Source organism: Phoca vitulina, unplaced genomic scaffold, assembly GCF_004348235.1.
Source record: "Phoca vitulina isolate PV1807 unplaced genomic scaffold, GSC_HSeal_1.0 scaffold9, whole genome shotgun sequence".
Lineage (NCBI taxonomy): Eukaryota > Metazoa > Chordata > Mammalia > Carnivora > Phocidae > Phoca > Phoca vitulina.
Genome location: NW_022589712.1, coordinates 57,915,044 through 57,937,446, shown reverse-complemented (window position 1 = coordinate 57,937,446; position 22,403 = coordinate 57,915,044). Strand labels below are relative to the sequence as shown.

Genomic DNA, 22,403 nt, shown 5'->3' with positions numbered 1-22,403 from the left:
TCTACAAAACAAGGTTGGGCAAATAGACCTGTGGAAAGGAAGGCTATTCTCCTCTGTTTCCTTTCTTCTTTCTTTATCAAGCCTATTATAGAGTGATGAGAACTATTAACTTTTACAATAAGCTTGGAGAAAGAACTGCAGGCATTTTATTGTTTGATATAGAGGTTATGTGAGATATGGTGGCTCTTTCTGAATTAAAACACACACAAAAAAAACAAAACAACTAAACAAAAAAAATAAAGCTGTGAGAATGATTATCATAGCTGATTTTTTTTTAATTTCAAAAAGCCAAAGGTAAGTATAAGAGAGTGGTGAAGTGTTGCTTGTATCCAGTAGAGAATAGGGAATCTGATGATAATGAGAAAGTAGGCTTTAGGTTCCTGAAAATGTGAAATTGGGTGAATCTTGGTGCAAGTCTCAGGAAAGCCCATAATTATAAGTTACTAAGATGCTGCTATAGGATCATATAGTTCTTCTGTGTTTATTACTTTGGGATGTACTTTACTCACGAAACATGATCTGTGAACTCCTTAGGGTAGCAATTCTGTCTTCATGTACCACATGCTTATGAAATGCTACATGCAATTCTGACACTTCATAATAAAATTAATAAGTCTAGAAGCACTTTTTATAGGAGGTATGTAGTACAAAATGAGTATTATTTTTCTCAAGCTATATAAAGAGAAAAAGGCCTGTTCAAAATCATGTGAACAATTATCCTTTGTAGGTTTATGAACAGGTGGACAAAATGCTTTGCCTTCAATTTTTTATTAGCAATTTTTAAAGCCAAAGATATACTTTTGGGAAAAAAAAAATAGCTGATTTCTTCCTCAGAGAATCAAATTTATAGGCCCTTATTTTCTACTTCACAAAGAAAATAGATAAAATATGTATTCTTTTAGTGTCCTGCCCAACTTCACATCAGCAGATCACAGGTAATTGCCTTTTGCATCAATGAATAAAGTGTCCTCCTCCCCAGGTTTACCTACTATTTCCTTTGGATTTGATCTTCTCTGGTTCCTGAGCCACCTGGCTTCATCAGTAATACCTTCTTTTCTGCCTTTTACCTTTCTCTTTCTATCGTTCTCTCCCTATTATATAAACATGCGGTCTTTCTCATCATAAAAGAAACAAATGCATAAACACCCTGAGATTTCATAGTATCCTCTAGCTACTCTCCTGTTTTCTGCTACCCCTTAATAATAGTCTAGCTTCATTTTCAAACATATTTTATTCATTTTTTAAAAAGTATAAAATTAACACAGATTCATTGTTAACAATTTAAAATGTACAAACAAGGATCGCCTGGTTGGCTCAGTCGGTTAAGTGTCTGACTCTCGATTTTGGCTGGGGTCATGATCTCAGGGTCATGATCCCAGGATCATGAAATGGAGCCCCGTGTCTGGCTCTGGGCTGGGTGTAAAGACTGCTTAGGATTCTCTCCCTCTCCCTCTGCCACTTCCCACTCTCACTCTCTCTCTCCCCCCAAAATAAGTAAGCAAGTAAATAGATAAATACATAAATAAAATGAACAAACAAGTGAAAAGAAGAAAATTAAAGTTAATCAGATGGCTATCATCTGAAATAAACCATACTTAATATTTTGTTATGCATAAGTACATATTGTAACTGCTTATAAAGCATTTTTGTCATCGAATAACTTCTATTGAATTTAAAAATGGCTAGATACCTATTATTTTATTAATTAAATGTACCATAATTTATGTAAATAATTTTCTACCACTGGATGGTTAGAGCATTTCTAATCATATTGTTCTTATGAACAAAGTGAACGTCCTTGCAGCTAAATCACTCACATTTTTCTTCAGGTTCATCCTAAAGTAGAATTAGCAGACTTAAGTGTACAATGTTTTTAAAGCCTGATAGATTTAAAGAAAGGTTTTCAAGAAAGTTCATCAATTTATTTTTCTTTTCAGCTGTGCTTTTTCTCTTAACAAATTTAATCTCTAAAAATTCAATTCTTTGTTTTAGTCTTTCCTTTCCTATTTTTGAACATTTTAATATGTTTATTAGTTATTTGCCTATATTACTTATAAATTATCTATTCATATTCATTGCCAATTTTTCTGTTGCAGTGATCATATTTTTTATTGTTAATATTATTTATATATTGAAGATACTAACTCTTTTGTTAAGATTTTTATTTTTTGAGAGAGAGAGAGCAAGCACAAGCAGGGGGAGCCGCAGAGGGAGAAGGAGAAGCAGACTCCCTGCTGAGCAGGGAGCCCGATGTGGGGCTCGATCCCAGGACCCTGGGATCATGACCTGAGCTGAAGACAGACGCTTTACTGACTGAGCCACCCAGGCGTCCCTCTCTTTTGTTTTTTAATGATATGTTTATATTTAGTTAATATACTTTCATATATCTTATTTGTCTTTAATCATATTTATGTGTTTGATTATGGATTATTTTTCAAACTTTCAAGTTACATTTAGCAATATTGCCTTTATTTTTACTGCTTGTGCTATCAAACTTAGAAAAGCCTTAATGCTTTTATGCAATAGTTTTTTAAAGTAATATTTTATTAAAGGATGATCTATATATACCAAAGTGCACAATTATACAGTAAAGCCTTAATAATACATATCCAAGCACTGAGGTTAAAAAACAGAACATCACCCAGCACCTCAGAAGCACATCATGTACCCTCCCTACCGCCACCACTATTTTTTGAAGTTTTTGAAAAATGAATTCATACAGCAGTATTTTTTTGTGTTTGACTTCTTTCACTCAGTATTTTGTTTACGAGATTCATCTTATATTGTTACATGTGGTTATTGAATACATGATTTTTGATGAACATGCATGCACTTTTTGTTGGGTATATATCCTGGAGTAAAATTTTGGCCACAGGGTTTGTGGATTTTCAATGTTAGAAGACTCTGATGCACAATTTTCAAAGTAGGTTGTACCAGCTTCCAGAGAGACCAGCGATGTATGGGAGGCCTACTTACTCCACATTTTCAACAACACTTGATACTACTTGTCTTTTTCATTATAATCATTTGAGTGTATGTAAAATTGTTTTGAACTGTAATTTTAATTTTTATTGTCCAGATTACTATGAAATTGAACTCTTTTTCATATGTTTATTGTCCCTTTGAATTTTTTAGGGGGGAGTGATTGTTCAAATTTTCTACCCACATTTCTATTGATTTGACTGCCATTTTCTTTTTATGAATATTTTAAAGAGATGAATCTCTTACACACACACACACACACACACACACACACACACACACACATCCTCTGAATTTTTTCTTGAACTGGGAAATTCCTAATTTTAATGTCTGATATATCACATTTCTACCTTATGGTTAATACTTTTTGTCTTTTTTTTTTTTTAAGAAATCTTTTCCCAGCCTGCTTTTCTTTTAACATTATTGTTTAAATTTCACATTTAGCCATGTGATTGAAATTACTTTTTAAGGTGTGATTATTGAATTGATCCAGACACATTTATTGAAAATACAATTCTTTTTCTTTGACACTATAATATTATCACTTATATGTCAGTGACTATGTAGGTGAAAGTCTGTTTATGGATTGTATGTTCTGTTCTATTTATGTATTTTTTGTTGTTGTTTTCTGTTTTTTAAGAGAGAAAGAGCATGAGCAGGGATGGAAGGGGCAGCGGGAGAGGAAGAGAGAGAATCTTTTTTTTTTTAAATATTTTATTAATTTATTTGACAGAGAGTGACACAGCGAGAGAGGGAATACAAGCAGGGGGAGTGGGAGAGGGAGAAGCAGGCTTCCCGCAGAGCAGGGAGCCCAATGCAGGACTTGATCCCAGGACCCTGGGACCATGACCTGAGCCCAAGGCAGATGCTTAATGACTGAGCCACCCAGGCACCCCGAAGAGAGAGAATCTTAACCAGGCTCCATGCTCAGCTCCAAGCCCTATGCAGGGCTCGATCTCACCACCCTGAGACCATGACCTACTCCAAAATCAAGAGTTGGACACAACTGACTGAACTACCCAGGCGCCCCTCTATTAGTCTACTTTTATACTAATACCAAAATTGAGTAATTTATAATTGAATTAATTATTACAATTCTTGAAATATGGTAGTGTAAGTCCTCCAGCTTTTGTTTCTCTTAAGATTGCTTTTACTATTTTAGGCCCTTTGCATTTCTGTATGTATTTTAGTCTGCTGTGGTTTTGACTGGGATTGTACTAAACTATAGATCAATTTGTGGAGAATTAACATCTTTAAAATCTTGAGTTCTTTATTTCATAAATGTTTAGTTAGTTCTTATTTTCTCTCAATAATGTTTTATAGTTTTCACCACAATATTTTGCACATCCTTTGTTATATTTCAGAGTATCTCAAGTTTTTTGATGCTATTGAAAATTATACTTTATAATTTTTTTATTTTGGTTTGTTGTTGATGTGTAGAAATACCATTTATTTTTGTACATTGATCTTAATATCCAATGAAATCTTGCTAAATCCATTCTTTTAATTCTAATGATTTATCTATATTATTTTTCTACATATATAATCATTTCATCTGAGAATAACCATAATTTTGTTTCTTCCCTTTCAAACCTTATTATATTATATTTATTTATTTTAGTTTCATTACTCATTGCACTAAAGAGGACCTTCACTGCAATACTAAATAAAAGTGGTCATAGTAAGCTCCTTTATTTCATTACCAGTTTTAAGAGGAAAGATTTCAACATTATACCAGTAAGTATGATGTTTGATGTAGGTTATTTATAGATACTCTGTATCTGCTTTCAAGTTTTCTTCTATTTCTAAATTGCTCAGAGTTTTTTTTTTTTTAAAGATTTTATTTATTTATTTGACAGACAGAGACACAGAAAGAGAGGGAACACAAGCAGGGGGAGTGGGAGAAGCAGGACTCCCATGGAGCAGGGAGCCCGATGCAGGGCTCGATTCCAGGACCCTGGGATCATGACCTCAGCCGAAGACAGACACTTAACGACTGAGCCACCCAGGCGCCCCTAAATTGCTCAGAGTTTTTAATCATGATTTGAAGTTGAAATTTATCAATGATACTCTCATAACTGTCAAAAGGACTGTTCAGTTTTCTCCATTTTCTGTTAATATTTTAAACTGTATAGAATTATTTTCAAATGTTAAGCAATCTTGAATTCCTAAAATAAACCCTATTTTTTTTTCTTTTTAAATTTTTATTTAGATTTCAGTTAGTTAACATACAGTGTAGTTTCAGGTGTACAATGTAGTGATTCAACACTTTCATACACCACCTGGTGCTCATCACAAGTGTACTCCTTAATCCCCATCACCTATTTCACCCTTCCCCCCACCCATCTGCCCTGTGGTAACCATCAGTTCTCTATAGTTAAGAGTCTGTTTCTTGGTTTACCTCTCTCTCTTCTTTTGTCCCTTTGCTTGTTTGTTTTGTTTCTTAAATTCCACATATCAATGACATCACATGGTATTTGTCTTTCCTTGACTGACTTATTTCCCTTAGCATAATATTCTCTAGCTCTATCCATATCATTGTGAATGGCAAGATTTCATTCTTTTTTATGGTTAATATTCCACTGAATACATATATCACATCTTCTTTATCCATTCATTAGTCAGTGGATACTTGGGCTGTTTCCATAATTTGGCTATTATAAATAATGCTGCCATGAATATGGGGGTACATGTATCCCTTTGAATTAATATTTTTGTATTCTTTGGGTAAATACCTAATAGTGCAATTGCTGGATCCTAGGGTAGTTCCATTTTTAACTTTTAGAGGAACCTCCATACCCATTTGGTTTTGATGTGTTATTGTCTTTATACATTGCTAGATTCAATTTGCTGTATTTTATTTAGGATTTTTGCATCTATATGTTCATGAGGAGTTGGTGTGTAACTTTTTTTTTTTTTGTAAGTTCTATCTTCTTATTCTTGATTAGACTTGTTAAAGTTTTATACATTTTGATAATATTTCAAATAACCAAAGTTTGGCTTTGTGTGTGTGTTTTCTATGGTATTTTATTTATTATTTTATTTATTTCTGCTCTGATCTTTATTATTATTTTCTTCTATTTCCTTTGGATTTGATTTGTTCTTTTTTCTTTCCTAGCTATATGAGATGGAATCTTAGATCATTGAAATTTAGTCTTCTATTTTTTTAATTTTAATTTTGATTTTTAGTCTTAAATTTTCTTTTAAGCATGGACTTAGTTGTATTCTACAAGTTTTAAGTGCCAAATTTTCAGTTTTATTTTGTTCCCCAATTTTATAATTTCCATTTTGATTTCATTCTTGACCCATGGAATACTTAGGCATATATTCTTTAATTTCTAAATTTGGGATTTCCAAGTTATCTTTTTATTTATTTCTAGTTTAATATCACTGTGGTGAGGGAATATGCTCTGAATTAATTTAATCCTTTTAAATGTGTTGAGATTTAGGATATGGCCTAGCTTATGATCAATTTTGGTAAAGATACACTTGAAAAGAAAAAAATATTTTGTCATTTTGAGGTACTGTGTTTCATCTTTGTTAATTAGGTCAAATATATTTATTTCGTCTAAATTTTAACTAATTTTTTTTTTGTCTGCTTCTTCTATGAGCTACTGAGAGTGGTGTTTTAATGTTTCCCACTATGATCTGTATCTCCTCCAATTCTGTCAATATGTTGGAGGGTTTTTTTTTTTTATTATTTTTATTAGTGTATGTTGAGTCTGAATTTTATCATTCTTGTGTATTGACTTCTTTATCATTATGATATACACCCTTTATTCCCTTCAAGTCTACTTTATCTAACATTGGAATAGCTTCACCAGCTTTTATTTGGCTAGTGTGGTTTTAGAACAAGTCTTTGCCTATCTTTTTCCTTATTTTTCACTATTTCTCTTGCAGGTAGCTTACAGTTTTGTGCCTTTTTATCCTGTTGGGTAATCTTAAACTTTAAAATGTGAACCTATTTCATTTACCTTTAATATAATTACTGATACCTTTGTTTTAGATCACTTATACCACTAGTTCTTTTAGTGTTTTCTCTATTTTACTTATGTTTCTCATTCTTTTTGAACAAATAAACTATTTTTATTATGCCACCCTTCCTCTGTTAAATTTTTGATCATATGCTATTTCATTATTTTAGTCTTTATCTTAGGAATTTAAATATGCATTGTTGCATTATTTATTACAGTCTAGAATAATTATCTTTACCTTCCTACCAATATTGCTAGAACATTAACATTCTTTAATTTTATTTATGCTTTCTTCAACTTTTGTGTTGTTATTAGAATATACTTTGATTTAAATACATTACAGACTTCATAAGATGTTACTGTTCTTGCTCGTTTAGTTAAAATTTATTGATATTCACCCACATATTTACCCTTTCTTTATACTTCATACATTTAAGCAGTGTAGTGGTTCCCTCTGGAATAATTTTTCCTCTGCCTAAAGAACTCATTTGTTTAATATTTGTTTTAGTGGAGGTTTATTCGTGATAAATTCTCTCAATTTTGTTATTTTCATTGTTATGATTAAACATCATTGGCAAAAGATATTTGTGTCTCTCCTATATATATAAAATGAAGTAAAAATGAAACTCTGTGTTTTAATAAGTAATTTTTATTTCTAATTACATTTATTAAAATTTCCAGAATAGCAGTAAAAGTGGATATTGTAGACATTCTTATCTTTTTCCTGACATTACTGGGACTTCCTTTCTATTTTACTCTTAAATATAACATTTACTATTAATATGTGATTTTTTTTTTAAAGATTTTATTTATTTATTTGACACAGAGAGAGAGAGAGGAATCACAAGTAGGCAGAGTGGCAGGGAGTGGCAGAGGGAGAAGCAGGCTCCCCGCTGAGCAAGGAGCCCGATGTGGGACTTGATCCCAGGACCCTGGGATCATGACCTGAGCCGAAGGCAGACGCTTAACGACTGAGCCACCCAGGTGCCCCTAATATGTGATTTTTATCTTAGTAAAGTTTCATTATGACTCCATTATTTTTTCTAAAAATATTTTCTTAATCAAGAATAATTAGTGATATCTATCAGGTGTCTTTATACCATCTAATATGGTGATTGTACTTTTATCTTCTTTGATCAATTACTATGTTAGATGTTACTAAACTTTCCAAAATTTTAAACAGAATTACAAAAGCTCTGTTTGTTTCCCATGTAAGCTTAAGGCACCCACCCAATATTTTTTGGAAAGTAATTCTTTACTAAATTCTTTTACCTCCCTGTCCATACTTGCCCTCCACAAATCAGGAGTAGTGATCTCTCTTTTTCTTTTTTTCTTTCTTTCTTTTTTTTTTTTTTTTTTTTTGAGTTAACATGGCTGGAAGGTGTTATAGAAGATATTGTGCCTTGAAAACTTGCATTATCTGGACATTTTTGATTTTTATATACAAAATTTTAAATTCTGGCTTTGGATCAATAAAAATTAATTATTTATTTTACTAAGATAAATATGTGTTATCTTGAGGAATTACAAAGATTTCCTTAAATATTCAAACCAGTAATAAATATGTAAACTTGAATTTGAATTATTTATTTATTTTATTTATTTATTTATTTATTTATTTAAAATGTTTTATTTATTTATTCATGAGAGTCAGAGAGAGAGAGAGAGAGAGGCAGAGACAGAGGGAGAAGCAGGCTCCCCGCCTAGCAGGGAGCCTGATGCGGGACTTGATCCCAGGACCCTGGGATCATGACCTGAGCCGAAGGCAGACGCTTAACCATCTGAGCCACCCAGGCGCCCCTGAATTATTTATTTTCAAGAGAGATAAAGAATAGGAATATTTTAACCCACTATCATCAAATATTGATCATTTTTGTATCCTTCTTTTGTATTTATATCACATAGAAACTCTAATTTGAACTGAGGAAAGTAGAAGATTAGTTTTTCATTTTATTTTGCCATTAAGAAACAACTTCAGGTTTGTATTTCTATAATTGACTCTTTATTTCTAATTAACTTTAAGAAGTACTTTATAATTGCTCAATTATTTTTCTGTTCCATATGTAGGATCTTACATTTCTAATTACATATTATTATTAAAGTCATTATGTCTCGCCTTTAGGAGGTTTTGTGTATTTTACCTGAATGAAACTTTGAAGAAAAATACTAGTTTGTAGTAGAATAAGCAAGGGCTTTGAAGTTTTTGCATGAACAGATTGTAATGTTGGCTCTATCATTTGACAGTTATATGATCTTTGGCCAAAAGAGCTCTTTCCTATAAAATAATACTACTTGTGATTACTTTGAAGATTCACTGAAACCTTAGAACACTTATGGGGTTCTTACTCTATGGTAGCCACCGATCTAAGTGCTTTATTATGAGATAACATTTAATTTTTATAACAACTCTGTGTAGTCATCTTCATTATCATCCTTTTTTTAGAGATGAAGAAATTTAGACTGAGGATTTAAGCAACTGACCAAATTTACATGGATGGCAAATGGCAGATACAGAATGTAAACCCAGTTTGGCTTCAGAGGCTAGGCTCATACTACTATTCTCCTCCATATATACAAGACATCTAATTTGGTTCTTGATACCAATTAGACATGTAAATATTTATTGTTCTGCTTAGCCTAAGTCTCCAAAGATTTTAAATGTATTCAAAGTACTATTTCACAATAAGTTAATTGCTCTGGTAATTATACCATCAATTTAGATGAAAGAATAAGAGAAATATTTCAAACTAATATGGTGTCAAATAACAAATTTTCTAATTCTTCCTGAACATAAATTTGTCTGAGTACTGTGGTATTTTCTTGAGTCCTAATTCCTCCTATTTAGAGGAATTACTACCATACCATGACTTCTTACTAATTTAAAATTGTTACCATACCATGGCTTCTTACTGATTTAGAATAGGTAGTTTGCTGATTGTATAGTCACCTGACATTTATGTGTCAGAAGACTTTAGATGAGGTATGAATTGCAAACTGTGGAAATGACTTATTCAAGGGAGTTTAATTTGTGAATGACTGTGCTGAGAGTACATGGAATGAAATCTGAAAGGGAAAAAGATAAATGCTCTCTATTGTTAAAGTAGTACTAGTTTTCCAAAGACAGAGGTTGGACAGTGTCAAATATCAGATGCTTTCACTTTCATTCCATTTACCAGAGTAACAATAAAGAAAAGATTCTGTTGGAGGCAAAGGTCCCATAGGTCACTCAGAACTGAATAGAGAGAATATTAAGAAGAAGCAAGGCTGGGACAAGAATGAGGAAACTGAACTAAGACATAATTGGTAAAAGTGACAGATGGAAAGGACATGTTTTTGAATTGTACTCTACATTTTATGGCCTAAATTATATGCTTCCTTGTTATTCACTGATTAAGGGATTTGCACTGTTTGGGAAAGTTATCTTTCACAAATGTCCAAGTATCTTCTAAAAAAAAAACTGAGAGTAGAACAAATAGAGAAATGGTTACTTTGCTGTCTTTTCTTGAAAGCTCATTTGTTAGAATTTGCAAGTGAATTTGTATTTTGGGCTTTTAACACAATAAGTGCCATAGAAATTATGCTAGAGATTTCTGATTTCTCAATTAATAGAGACAAATGTAATATAATTTCCCTGATGCTTAACCTCATAGCTTTATATCAGTATAGAGGATTGATTATTCTGGAACTGTGCAAAAGTTTGAGGGATAATGCTCGGTACTTAAGGCAAGATCTATATATACCTAGGCTCTAAAAGAAGGAATTACTAAAAGAAAAAAAGCAAAATCATATTTAAATCATGTTAAATTATGGTAACAATAGCAAAGAAATTTTTACGATATGGATTTATCTAAAAGGGCACATCTCGAATATTCAAGTTCATAGAAAAAGTAAGCACAAACTCCATGTACTTAAGCAAATCACACATACATATGTATGCGCACACACACACAAATGCACATGTACATAAAAGTAAAGAAAACTTTATACATTTTCTCTATCTTCTAAGAACTGTATGATTATTCTTTCTTTTTGCCAGGGGGCATTTTTGAATATGTGGAATCTGGCCCAATGGGAGCTGAAGAACTTGCATTCAGATTTGCCGTGAATACAATCAACAGAAATAGAACGTTGTTGGCCAATACCACCCTGACTTATGACACCCAGAAGATAAACCTCTATGACAGTTTTGAAGCATCCAAGAAAGGTAATTGACAAATATTTAACATTATATTTTCTGGAATTCAAATTTCCAGGTATTCTTGAGAGATTTCTTAATTCCAAATGTAATTAATAAGTCATTAGGAATATTTTCATGCAAATGTTTCTTTTCAAAATGCATGTAAATTTTATCAGGGAAGGTAAGGTGATATGATTACCTATTACAAAAAAATGCTTATAACATGAAATGCAAAAAAAAAAAAAAAACATGAAATGCAATTAGGTCTGTGATTGTTGTGAAATTGTTTTTTCCCCAATAATCCTGTTTTCTTATTTAACTATTCCTATTTTTAAGAACCCACTAAATAAAATTATACATCAGTAGATTTTACCAAGTTTTGGAATCCATTCTTACATTTTTATTTCTAATATCTGTCACTTCCACTACATTATTACTGTTGTCTCAATTTACTGACTACCTTGAAAGTCCTGTAGTTCCAAGTGAGTTCACAATGTCAGACTAATCTTAAAACTTTATTGGAAATTTTCAACAACCTTTCATTTATGTGAACTCCATGCTCATTTTTAAGCTAGTTGATGTTTCTTCTTGTAACTGAAAATAAATGGCTGATGATATGAAAATTGAATTATAGGAAGATATAATACTTCATGAATTTTGTTATTTCTTTTACTATGTTGTGAAACTGTGTTTTTCATGATAAGAATAGAAACATAACTTTGTGGAATATGACTTTAACATTTATAAAGTAAGGAAGGTAATAGAGAACTATTATCAAGGCATTATTTTAACCAAACAACAATCTTGGTAGTAAATGTATTTTGTGTTTCCATAGTCCTCCTTGTCTAAGTGGGTGATCTTTCCTTTTGCATAGTTAGCATTCATCTAACAGGAATTAAATTTCATAATATAGATTTTTCTCAAAGGAATGGGCTTACAAAGCATTTGTTCTAAATTCATATTTTTAAAACAATATTTACTTTTCTGTAATGCTAATATTGTTTTATTAGCTACCTTACTTGATAGAAATGTACATAATTACTTATAATTCTAACTTGGTCTAGATTTCTTCCAATTTCATTAATATTAATGGCAACTGATAAGGTACAATATTCCATAAGATGAAAGTACCCTTTTTATCCCCCAGCTAACTAGTGTTTATCAAGGCCTATATTCTGCCTGCCCTTTGAATTCATATCTTTATGAATACGAATAAGTTTCCACATTTCAGAACCGTGTCAGGGTGATGAAAGGTTTTAAAGCCTGGAAAAAAAGGGTAAAGGTTATTGTGAAATACTACATTTGTCATCATAATTGCAAAATAAGTCATTAACTGCAAGACAAGTGCATTTGATTAGTGACATAGTTCATGATTATTTCCATTAGGAAGAAGAAGCTCTGTCTCAAATGAAATCATTTAGACCAAAGAATGTGGAATATGAGTGAAGTATAAAAAAATATTAATAGATTTCTTAATGATGAATTCAAAGGAGCAATGTAAAAAAGAAAAACCAGACTAGCATGTTCTTTTTAAAATTTTTTTAAAAGATTTTTATTTATTTATTTATTTATTTGAGAGCGAGAGTACGCAGGAGCACTAGCGGGGTGGGGGGAGCAGCAGAGGGAGAGGGAGAAACAGACTCCCTGCTGAGCAGAAAGCCTGACTCAGGACTGTATCCCAGGACCTGGGCCAAAGATAGACACTTGACAGACTGAGCCACCCAGGTGCTCCCAGACTAGCATGTTCTAACAACAAACAGGTTACTATCTTGGGAATTATAAGGTGTTAAACTCATTTGGGTTCCAAAATATTAAAAGAGGTTTAGAAATTTTGTCACCCACTAAAATCCATTGAGAATCAAATTCATTAACTGATTTTTGCCTGAAGCTAGGGAAAGCTCAAATAAGCCTAATAAGTAACTTTCTCTGTGAGATATTGAAAGGGTAAAAGTCATGGTTTGGGTCTTACCTTGTGAAGCTCTTGCTTACTGGGCTATTATTGGTTGGAGGCCATAGCAGTGATGCGGGAGAGCTAGGTTCTTGTCCCATGGAGTCAAAGAATGAATCTTGCGGACAAAGGAGAGAGTAAAGCGATAGACATTTATTAAGCAAGATACAGAAAAAGATCTCAGAAGTGAGAGGGGTCCCAATAGGGTTGCCACTGAGGGCTTTTAGGGGTGGTCTTTTATAGAAAGCTAACCAAGGAACTTAAATCTTTTTAACATCTCTACTGATAGCACCATTGAGTAAGGACTAGTGATAATACCTTCAATGGCTTACTTCCTTTTTAGGGTCTGGTAATTCTAGGTTGCTCTCAAGTGGCTGTTAAAACAAGACCTCACCTCTGACACTTAGGACAGGATGGTCTAGTTTGTTCCCTTTCTCTGGTTTCCTTTCATCTCCCACATTTTGAATTTTGTGAGCCTGATCCTCTGGCCCCCTACCTATCTCTCCCTACCTAGCCTTGCCTGTCCCTTTCTCAGCAGTATGTAAAAAGATAATATAAGAGAGAGATCTGATAAAACTTTTGAACCTGGGATAACTCAATACATATATATAGATATAGATATTAATGATTAATTATAAAATAATTTAATTACTTTGGACTTTAAAATTTTTTTAAAATTTTTTTCCAAGGAGAGAAAATAATAAGAAATCAGATGTTTACATTTTAACATTTTTTTTCTGATATATGGTCTTATATTTTTAGTAAGTAATAATGTTTAGCTCAGTAGATACTTTGATGTATTAGAGCTTGAATTTTTATTTGAATCATATCGCTTTTAAATGATTCCTCTGATAACTGAAAACTGTTTCTTATTTGAAACACATTTCAGAACATTGTATATAAACTACTATAATGTTTTTACCTTTTTTTGATCTGTGACTTGTCAAAAACCTGGTAAAGGAAGATCTTTTATTCTTAATGTATACGAATTAAAATCCATGTTAGTGAAAAATTTCAAGCTCCAACCTTACTACTGATTCAGAAATCCAATCACTATTTAAAAAGTAAGAATCTACATATTCAAAAAATTTACTAGATGATACTGGAATTTTTGAAGAAAATTTAAACAAGTGAGTTTTTTTCAACTATCATTTATTTACTTATTAAATATGTCTATGCTTCAGAATCCTTCCATCACATTGTGTTTTGTGCAGCAAAATCTCTGAAGGAAAATATCAGAAAATTTCACACAGTAGAATTATAAAGTATTTTGGAGAGATTTAGTCTAAACACCTAACTGATGCCTAAATCCCAATAATAACTCTCCTTATTCCTGTTTAAGTATTTGCAGGGATGGGTAAACTATTGCTTCTTGGAACAGACTTCCTTTCTTGGATATTTTCTACTTCCTTTTTTTTTTTTTTTTAATTTAAATTATGTCAACATTTATGAGAAGCTTCTAGCCATTTGCCCTAATTCTTCCTTTTCTGGCCAAATGAAACAAACTTAAGCCTCTTTAATAGGCCAGATCTTTAAATATTAAAGGTGATTTTCACGTTTCCAATAATTATTTACTTTCTAGGCCCAAATTCCCTAGTTGCTTTGGAGGACCTTATAGAAATTGAAGTCCTATCATAATTTATCCTCATCTGAATAGCTTCTACTTTGTTTATGCCTCTCTTAGTAACTGTAATTATTACTGATGTGAATAAAATTTCTTATGAGTGAATGAATATAAACTTCAAAAATTAATTTAGAACAATATAAAAGACCTATAGTATACAAAAGCCAAGTAAATAAAGATGTTTAAATACTTACGTAATGATTTTATTCTTTCTACGCAATGAGATTAATCCATATGAAATCACCCTTGATGAGCCATATCAGGTTTTGAATGGGTATTTGTACACATAGCTTGACCTATATCATCAGATATGTGCAAATACTTAGCTTAGCAATGTGTGGCCCTGGCTTCTTAGATGGTGAGGAGGAACCAAATGGTTTCTGATTAAGAATTTGAAGTTGGGGCGCCTGGGTGGCTCAGTCGTTAAGCGTCTGCCTTCGGCTCAGGTCATGATCCCAGGGTCCTGGGATTGAGCCCCGCATCGGGCTCCCTGCTCCGCGGGAAGCCTGCTTCTCCCTCTCCCACTCCCCCTGCTTGTGTTCCTTCTCTCGCTGTGTCTCTCTCTGTCAAATAAATAAATAAAATCTTAAAAAAAAAAAAAAAAAAAAAGAATTTGAAGTTGTAGAGGATGGTCAGTGAATTTGGGAAGGAACACTATTCTTCCAACTCCCTACTATAATCTATTTTTGCAAGACGAACACTCTGCTTCCTTCTTAAATTCTAGAATATTCTTCCTCTTTCCCTCTTTTGATGTTATTTGTAGAATTATTTGAACATTGAGTTGCAGATGTCTGGAAGAATTTCCCTTCTAACAAACTGAAAATGTTTGGAGTTTGACAAAATATGAAACTTATCTAAATGTAGATGTGATTTGTAAGGAAAACAAAATCTTTCTTCAGGATAAAGCTTTAGGCTTACAATAATAATGTGATAATGTTGGCAAGCTGGCATCTCTCCTCGTTACTGACAGACTTCTGTCTCCTCTTCAGCCTGCGATCAGCTGTCTCTTGGGGTAGCTGCCATCTTCGGGCCTTCACACAGCTCTTCAGCAAATGCTGTGCAGTCCATCTGCAATGCTCTGGGGGTTCCCCACATACAGACCCGCTGGAAGCACCAGGTGTCAGACAACAAAGATTCCTTCTATGTCAGTCTTTACCCAGACTTCTCTTCCCTCAGCCGTGCCATTTTGGATTTGGTGCAGTTCTTCAAGTGGAAAACCGTCACAGTTGTGTATGATGACAGCACTGGTAAGAAAAATCAGTAGCCTTCAGGGCTATGCTTTAAATACACATGATGTTCTGAAACTTATTCAAGATTCTTACTTGTTCTCATTTGGTTTTTTAAATTAAGGTAAGGAATGGAAAGACATTTGGAATCAAACATCAACACTAATTTCACACATCCAAAGAACAGCTAAATCACATACCTTCTCTCTGTATTTGTGAGATAAGCACTTTTCTTTCCTGTGAAGGATCAGTTAGCATGAACTATAATATTGGATGAAGGATAAAGATAGCATGAAATATAATATTGAAATATTTATTCAAAGAATTCTTCTGTTAGGTTCAGGATAGTTTCCCAAAGTAAATTCTTATGATTGTCCGTTAGTGAAACTTATCAAGAAATTCAGGATTTTGCCTTAACGTTTTCTCTGGCTATTTATGTGCAAAAAAATGTGTATGAAAAATAATAATTTTTATATCTGTATAGCATGTTAAAGTTAAAAAAAATTTTTTTCTCAAATTTGAAAAAATGTAATACCTATTAAAATACTCAAAGTTTTTAGAATATTTATGTGTAGACACAGTTTAGGGACTTGGAAAATAGAGTTTTCTAAGTGGTATTTATTACAGTGTCTTTGATGAATATTTTAATGAATTTTTGCTGGCTAGAGGTTGTGCTTTCTTGTTTTAATGTATGTTATTATTTTTATATATAAATGGTTGTTTTGAATTAAAAACAATTCTCATAGATAAATATATGAAAGTAAACATTAAAAATAAAGTATTTATTTTCCTTGGCAATTATATTGGTAGAAGAAGTTCATACTGTTTTGGTTATTATATAGTGATAGGAATTTTGCATTAAGATGTTTATCAATGGTCCAAATAGTGCTCTTTAAAACAGAATGTGAAAATAATATTTTATTCTAAGACATTTCACTATACCTTCATGTTTAGACAAAAATTGAAATTCATTTGAATTTAAATTCTCCCAAAGTAATCTAGTAGCACACTTTGTTCATGCATGCAAGATTTAGAACTATGTGTAGGAATTAGTCCTTTTACCCATAAAATTGACCAAATAGACAGGTAGGAATTCTCCCAGGAGGACAAGGGAACAGGGAGTTATAGTATATAGTTATAATATATAGTAAATATATAGTATATGGTTATAATGATTATAATTTGAAAAAGATTTTCATTAGGCTAAGAAAGAGTGAGTTTCAATACACATTAATAGAGTAATTTCACTTTTCTGATTTTAAAAAAATGAAATGTTCATAAATAATTTTAACTTAGAAATATAAATAAAAGCCCTTAAAAAATAACTTAGTAAGTACCTTAGATGTGTCTTTTAACTCAAATAAGACTTACTAAGTTTGTTGTATGATGTTTTACTCCCAAATCATTACTTTTCTGTCATTGATAAAGTTCTCTGTGTCAGGTTATAAATGGTAATGGCTTTTCGGGGGTGTTATAATGTGATGGTCCAGGGAATCCTCAGTTACAAATTGGTCCATAACTCTTTATGAATGGTCATATACAGAACTGTGTAAATATGAACACACACACATTGTGAATTCATGGGTTATTTACTTCCCTAATCCCTCTGATTTAATTCAGTTGAATGTTGTCCAAATATCACATATCTTCATATATACATGCATACACACATAGTATATACACACATATGAATGCATATAGGTGTATATTGTACATGTGATATTTATATTTATTTCTTATTATCTTAAAACTCCTCATGGTAGAAAGGATATTGGCAAGTGTTCAAAATGTTTATGGATATAACACCTTCTTCACTATTCTGTTTGTGTGTATATTGTGACATTTTTATTTCATGTATGTAATTCTTGAGTGATTGACTAAAAAGATAATGGGATTTGTGACCAAAATAAAATCACAATTTGGTAAAGCACAGCTTCATATGTAATTGATCTTTTGCTCTAAATAATATTCTAAACATTTATATCATTGAAGCAAATTTAAATAGAGAAATAAATGTAATTAGTTAATTCAGTATATATACTTTTAATGGAAACTTGACCTCAGATTAAATTTATTAAAATAATTTGTTACTATTTAAGAGTAACTTTGCCATACTCCTCACTTTGAAAGTGACATAGATACTTGGGAGATTCTAAAACCTGATTATTTAAATATTAATACTAAGAGTCACTACAAAATTATTCATAGAGTAGGTGTACCTTAAAAGTACTCCGAGGAGAATAAAAGCTTATAATTGCTCTCTTTCATGCAATATGTAATTTAAAATATATTGATAAGGCATCTACTACATGCCAGGGACCAGTGCAGGTGTGTTTATGCCAATAAAACAAAGTCATGGCCCTGGCTGAGCTTCTAATTCCTATTTAGGGATATGTGATTGTTCATGTTTTTACTGTATTTGTAATGAGCTAATTGCATCTGCAACTGGCCACTTGTAATCCCTTTTAATTTATTTATTTTTATTTTTTGTAAGATTTTATTTATTTATTTGAGAGAGAGACTGAGCAAGAAAGAGCACAAGCCGGGGAAGAGGCAGAGGAAGAGGGAGAAGCAGACTCCCCGCTGAGCAGGAAGCCAGATGCAGGACTTGATCCCAGGACCCTAGGATCATGACCTGAGCCAAAGACAGATGCTTAACCGACTGAGCTACCCAGGCACCCTAGTCCCTTTTAATTTAACAAAGTTTTGAGAATGTGTCTATTCTTGATATTTTTATAAGATAGAACTGACCCTAAGATTCCCTTTTCAAATGTATTCATAAATATTTGGAAGTAGACTTTTTTTTTTTTTCTTTTCAGGTATGTTTAAAAGTCTCAAGGTGGAATTTTAATAATAGAATTCAACAGAGAGGATTTGTAAACTTCCCAAGTGAACAAGATGTCTATTTGATCATGTGGGAGGAAATCTGGTTATAGCAAGGACTATGAACTGAAATGGGGAAAAATCCACCTCATACTTAGCAAGATAAACATTATTGACTCCATAATGGACTTAGGTATCTGCTGTTTACTGCAGGACACACTGTGCCATTTTATTTACATTTCTTTTTTCCCTTTCCAGATTTATTTATTATGTATGCTATTCCTCCCATTTATATTCATTTCTATTTTGTTGTGTTGTCCAGTTTGATACATGATAATTATACTTTCATCCAGTCTTTGTTCCCACCCCCAAAACAGATGGGATGATAGATGAAATATAGTGCTAGAGTAGGAGAAATTCTTAGAATGATGTTAACAGGAGCTGTTTATTTTTTATGATAATTAGCATTTGTTGTTGTCGTGGATGAATGCTTTTAAACACCCTGAAAGTCTGTTATAGCTCTGAATGATGTCCAAAAATGATGGAGAAGAATTGGCTTCAGAAACAAAGCTGTGTTTCTGTCAGTCATTTTGGAACATATGATTCACTTTAAATATAAACTAAAAATAAGTTGGATAGCTGTCAGCTAGTAAGCAATTCCAGGATAAGTTCTGAATATTTGCTTTAAAATCCCTGTGTTTCATCTTTGTTTATAGACCAGCAGTCCATTAACAAAGAACTCTGGACTGGTAAACAGAAGCCTGGAATTCTATTCCCAATTTTGCTACTAAATGACTGGTACAACTTTGGAAATGAGGAGAATAGAATGAAAATAACTACAGAAAAGAGCTATAAGGCACTAGGCATTGTGATAGTTGCTATTATATAAACTATTTCACTTAATCATCAAAACAGTTCTATGAGTCCCAAAGGAAATAAGTTATCATCACACCATTCCTGCTTCCTTCAGTGACTGGCTCTTCTGTCCACCAACAGCCTAAGACAGAAACCTGAATATCTTCCTTCATTTCTTCCCTTCTTCAAGCCCCTCAATCAATCAGGCTCTAACAGTTGTCAATGCTATACCTCTATGATCTCTCAAATTTATTTCTTCTGTCCTCTTTAGCACTTCTTAGGTCAAGATCACCATCATCTCTCACTTGGATTATTACTAACAGCCTTCTAACTGGCCCCCCTACTTCAAGTCTGCATCCACTAATCCAGTCTCCACACTGCAGTTAGAGTATTTTTTTAAAAATGCAATTGTGATCCATTCTCCTTATTAATAGCTTCTCCTTGCTGTAAGGATAAAGTCAAAACTTTTTAAAGAGCCTTGTAAGACCTGACATGACCTAGTTCCTGTAGCTCTCCTGTGACATTTGAGTCTGAATTCCTCGCTTATGTCTTTTCAGATGAGCCATTAAACTTCTTTCAAGTTGCCCAATATCCTATTCTGTTCACCTAGGAAGTTCTCCTTCTGGTCCCCACTCCTCCTGTCCACTAAATGCACACACATACATGCTCATGCATACCATCTGCCTTAGATGTCACAAAGAAAGTCTACCTCAACCCTGGGTCCCAAGGCTGGAGTAGGTTTCCTCCAACAGATCCCAGCAGCTGGTACTACCCCTGACCCTCACCCATGAGAACCTTCATCACATTATGAATGGCTTTTCTTGGCTATATTTTACACTGGATCAAATACACATCTGAGCAGAATGAGCCCTAAAGCTATGAACTATTTTGTTATCAGCACCTAGGTATTACCTGGCTCATGAATGTACCTCAATAAATATTTAAGGACTGAACGCTTAAAGAGGTATTATTATATCCATTGTTTAGAAAATGAAACTCAAATGGATTAAGTGGTCTGCCCAAGGTCAGTTTAGGTTAGGTTGCTTTTTAGTACTTGCGTTGAATAAATAGATTCAACAATTTTCAGAAATAATATATAGACATGATTTCTTCTATCATTTAAAAAGTTTTATAAGACAGCTAGCATGAATTATGCTTATATCCTATTTCAAATATAATTAAATATATATATTTATTCATTTACTTATTTAAGCAGTCATTATCAAGCATCTTCTGTATACCAGGTGGTATGTTAGGGTCAGTATTACAGAAAAAACTTTGTGTCCATGAGCTCAGAGTAGAGTGAGGGAGAGAGAGGACATGTAATCAGGGCATTATTACAGTGTAACAAGTGCAGTTAGAGACAAGAAAACAATATTGGGGTAGCTCAGGAGAGGAAGGTATTACAGTGCCTGGTAAAGGTAGAGGAGAATGTTGGAGAAGGTGACATTACCATGAAGTTTTCATGAAGGACAAGTATAAATGGTTCAGATAGAGAATAGGCCAAAGGGAGCAAAATGTATACACGTGATGGTGCTTGAGGGAGCTAGTGTTCAGGGACATGAAAGAACTTAATTATGACTAAGCCTCAGAAACAAGGATGATGAGGAAAAATGAGGGAGAATTTATAAAAGGCCCGCATAGGAGAAATCACAAAGAGCTTTCTTACTAACCACTCTGACTTTTCTTCCCCCTCTGCCCTGATATCTGCATGGCTATAGCAATATCTATCATGTTTGCACGATATGACCCTGCTTCCCAAACCACCATTGAGTGTGTCTTAGAGATGGGCATATACCTATTCAGTTTCCTTCCTATGAACTCAAAAAAGAACATAGAGAGAGGGACATCTAGTAGCCTGGTCTATCATGGTTACTATGGTCTTTGATGTCAAAACATTCTGCATTGAAATCCTGGCTCTGTTGTATACTTTTCAGCAAGTTACTTGATTTTAAAAGTGTGAGTTGATGCATTTGTAAAGTGAAGATAATACATACTTTAGAGGACTATTGTCGTGCCACATAGAGCCCACATAATAGTGGCTTAAAACTCACAATAATGAAAATGTCATGGCTATGTGCTATTTACTCCTTACTATACTCTAGGAAAAAGGAATTATTAATCCCACTTTTTTTTTATTTTTTTAAATTTTTTATTGTTATGTTAATCACCATACATTACATCATTAGTTTTTGATGTAGTGTTCCATGATTCATTGTTTGTGCATAACACCCAGTGCTCCATGCAGAATGTGCCCTCTTTAATACCCATCACCAGGCTAACCCATCCCCCCACCCCCCTCCCCTCTAGAACCCTCAGTTTGTTTCTCAGAGTCCATCGTCTCTCATGGTTCGTCTCCCTCTCCGATTTCCCCACCTTCATTCTTCCCCTCCTGCTATCTTCTTCTTCTTTTTTTTTTTTCTTAACATATATTGCATTATTTGTTTCAGAGGTACAGATCTGTGATTCAACAGTCTTGCACAATTCACAGCGCTCACCCCACTTTTTTTTTAATATGAGAAAATTTAGATGCAGAGAGTTGAGATAATTTGCCCAAGGTTACACAGCAAGTAAATGGTAGATCTGGGTTTTGACCCTAGGCAGTCAACTTCAGAACACACTCTGTTTAATTAAATACTGTCATATAATGTTAGTTGGTTTGGTTTGGTTCATTTTGTTGTCATTATTTTAAGCAAAGGAATGATACAGTCAGAACTATTTTTGGTAAAGGCTCTCTGGCTATAGTGTGGAGAACATATCAGGGCTATTGGGATATGGTGGGGAATAAGGCAAG

At 33.0% G+C, this 22,403-nt stretch overlaps 1 protein-coding gene across 7 annotated transcripts in view; it reads left to right on the top strand.

Annotated features, from left to right (window-relative positions):
- Window positions 1-22,403, top strand: part of GRIK2 (glutamate ionotropic receptor kainate type subunit 2) — a 1,100,253-nt gene that overhangs the window by 671,670 nt on the left and 406,180 nt on the right. For all 7 annotated transcript variants that reach the window (XM_032408162.1, XM_032408165.1, XM_032408164.1 and 4 more), the window contains 2 exons: window positions 10,993-11,160; window positions 15,695-15,952. In XM_032408162.1, coding sequence (XP_032264053.1) covers window positions 10,993-11,160; window positions 15,695-15,952 — 426 coding nt within the window. The remainder of the gene's footprint in view (window positions 1-10,992; window positions 11,161-15,694; window positions 15,953-22,403) is intronic.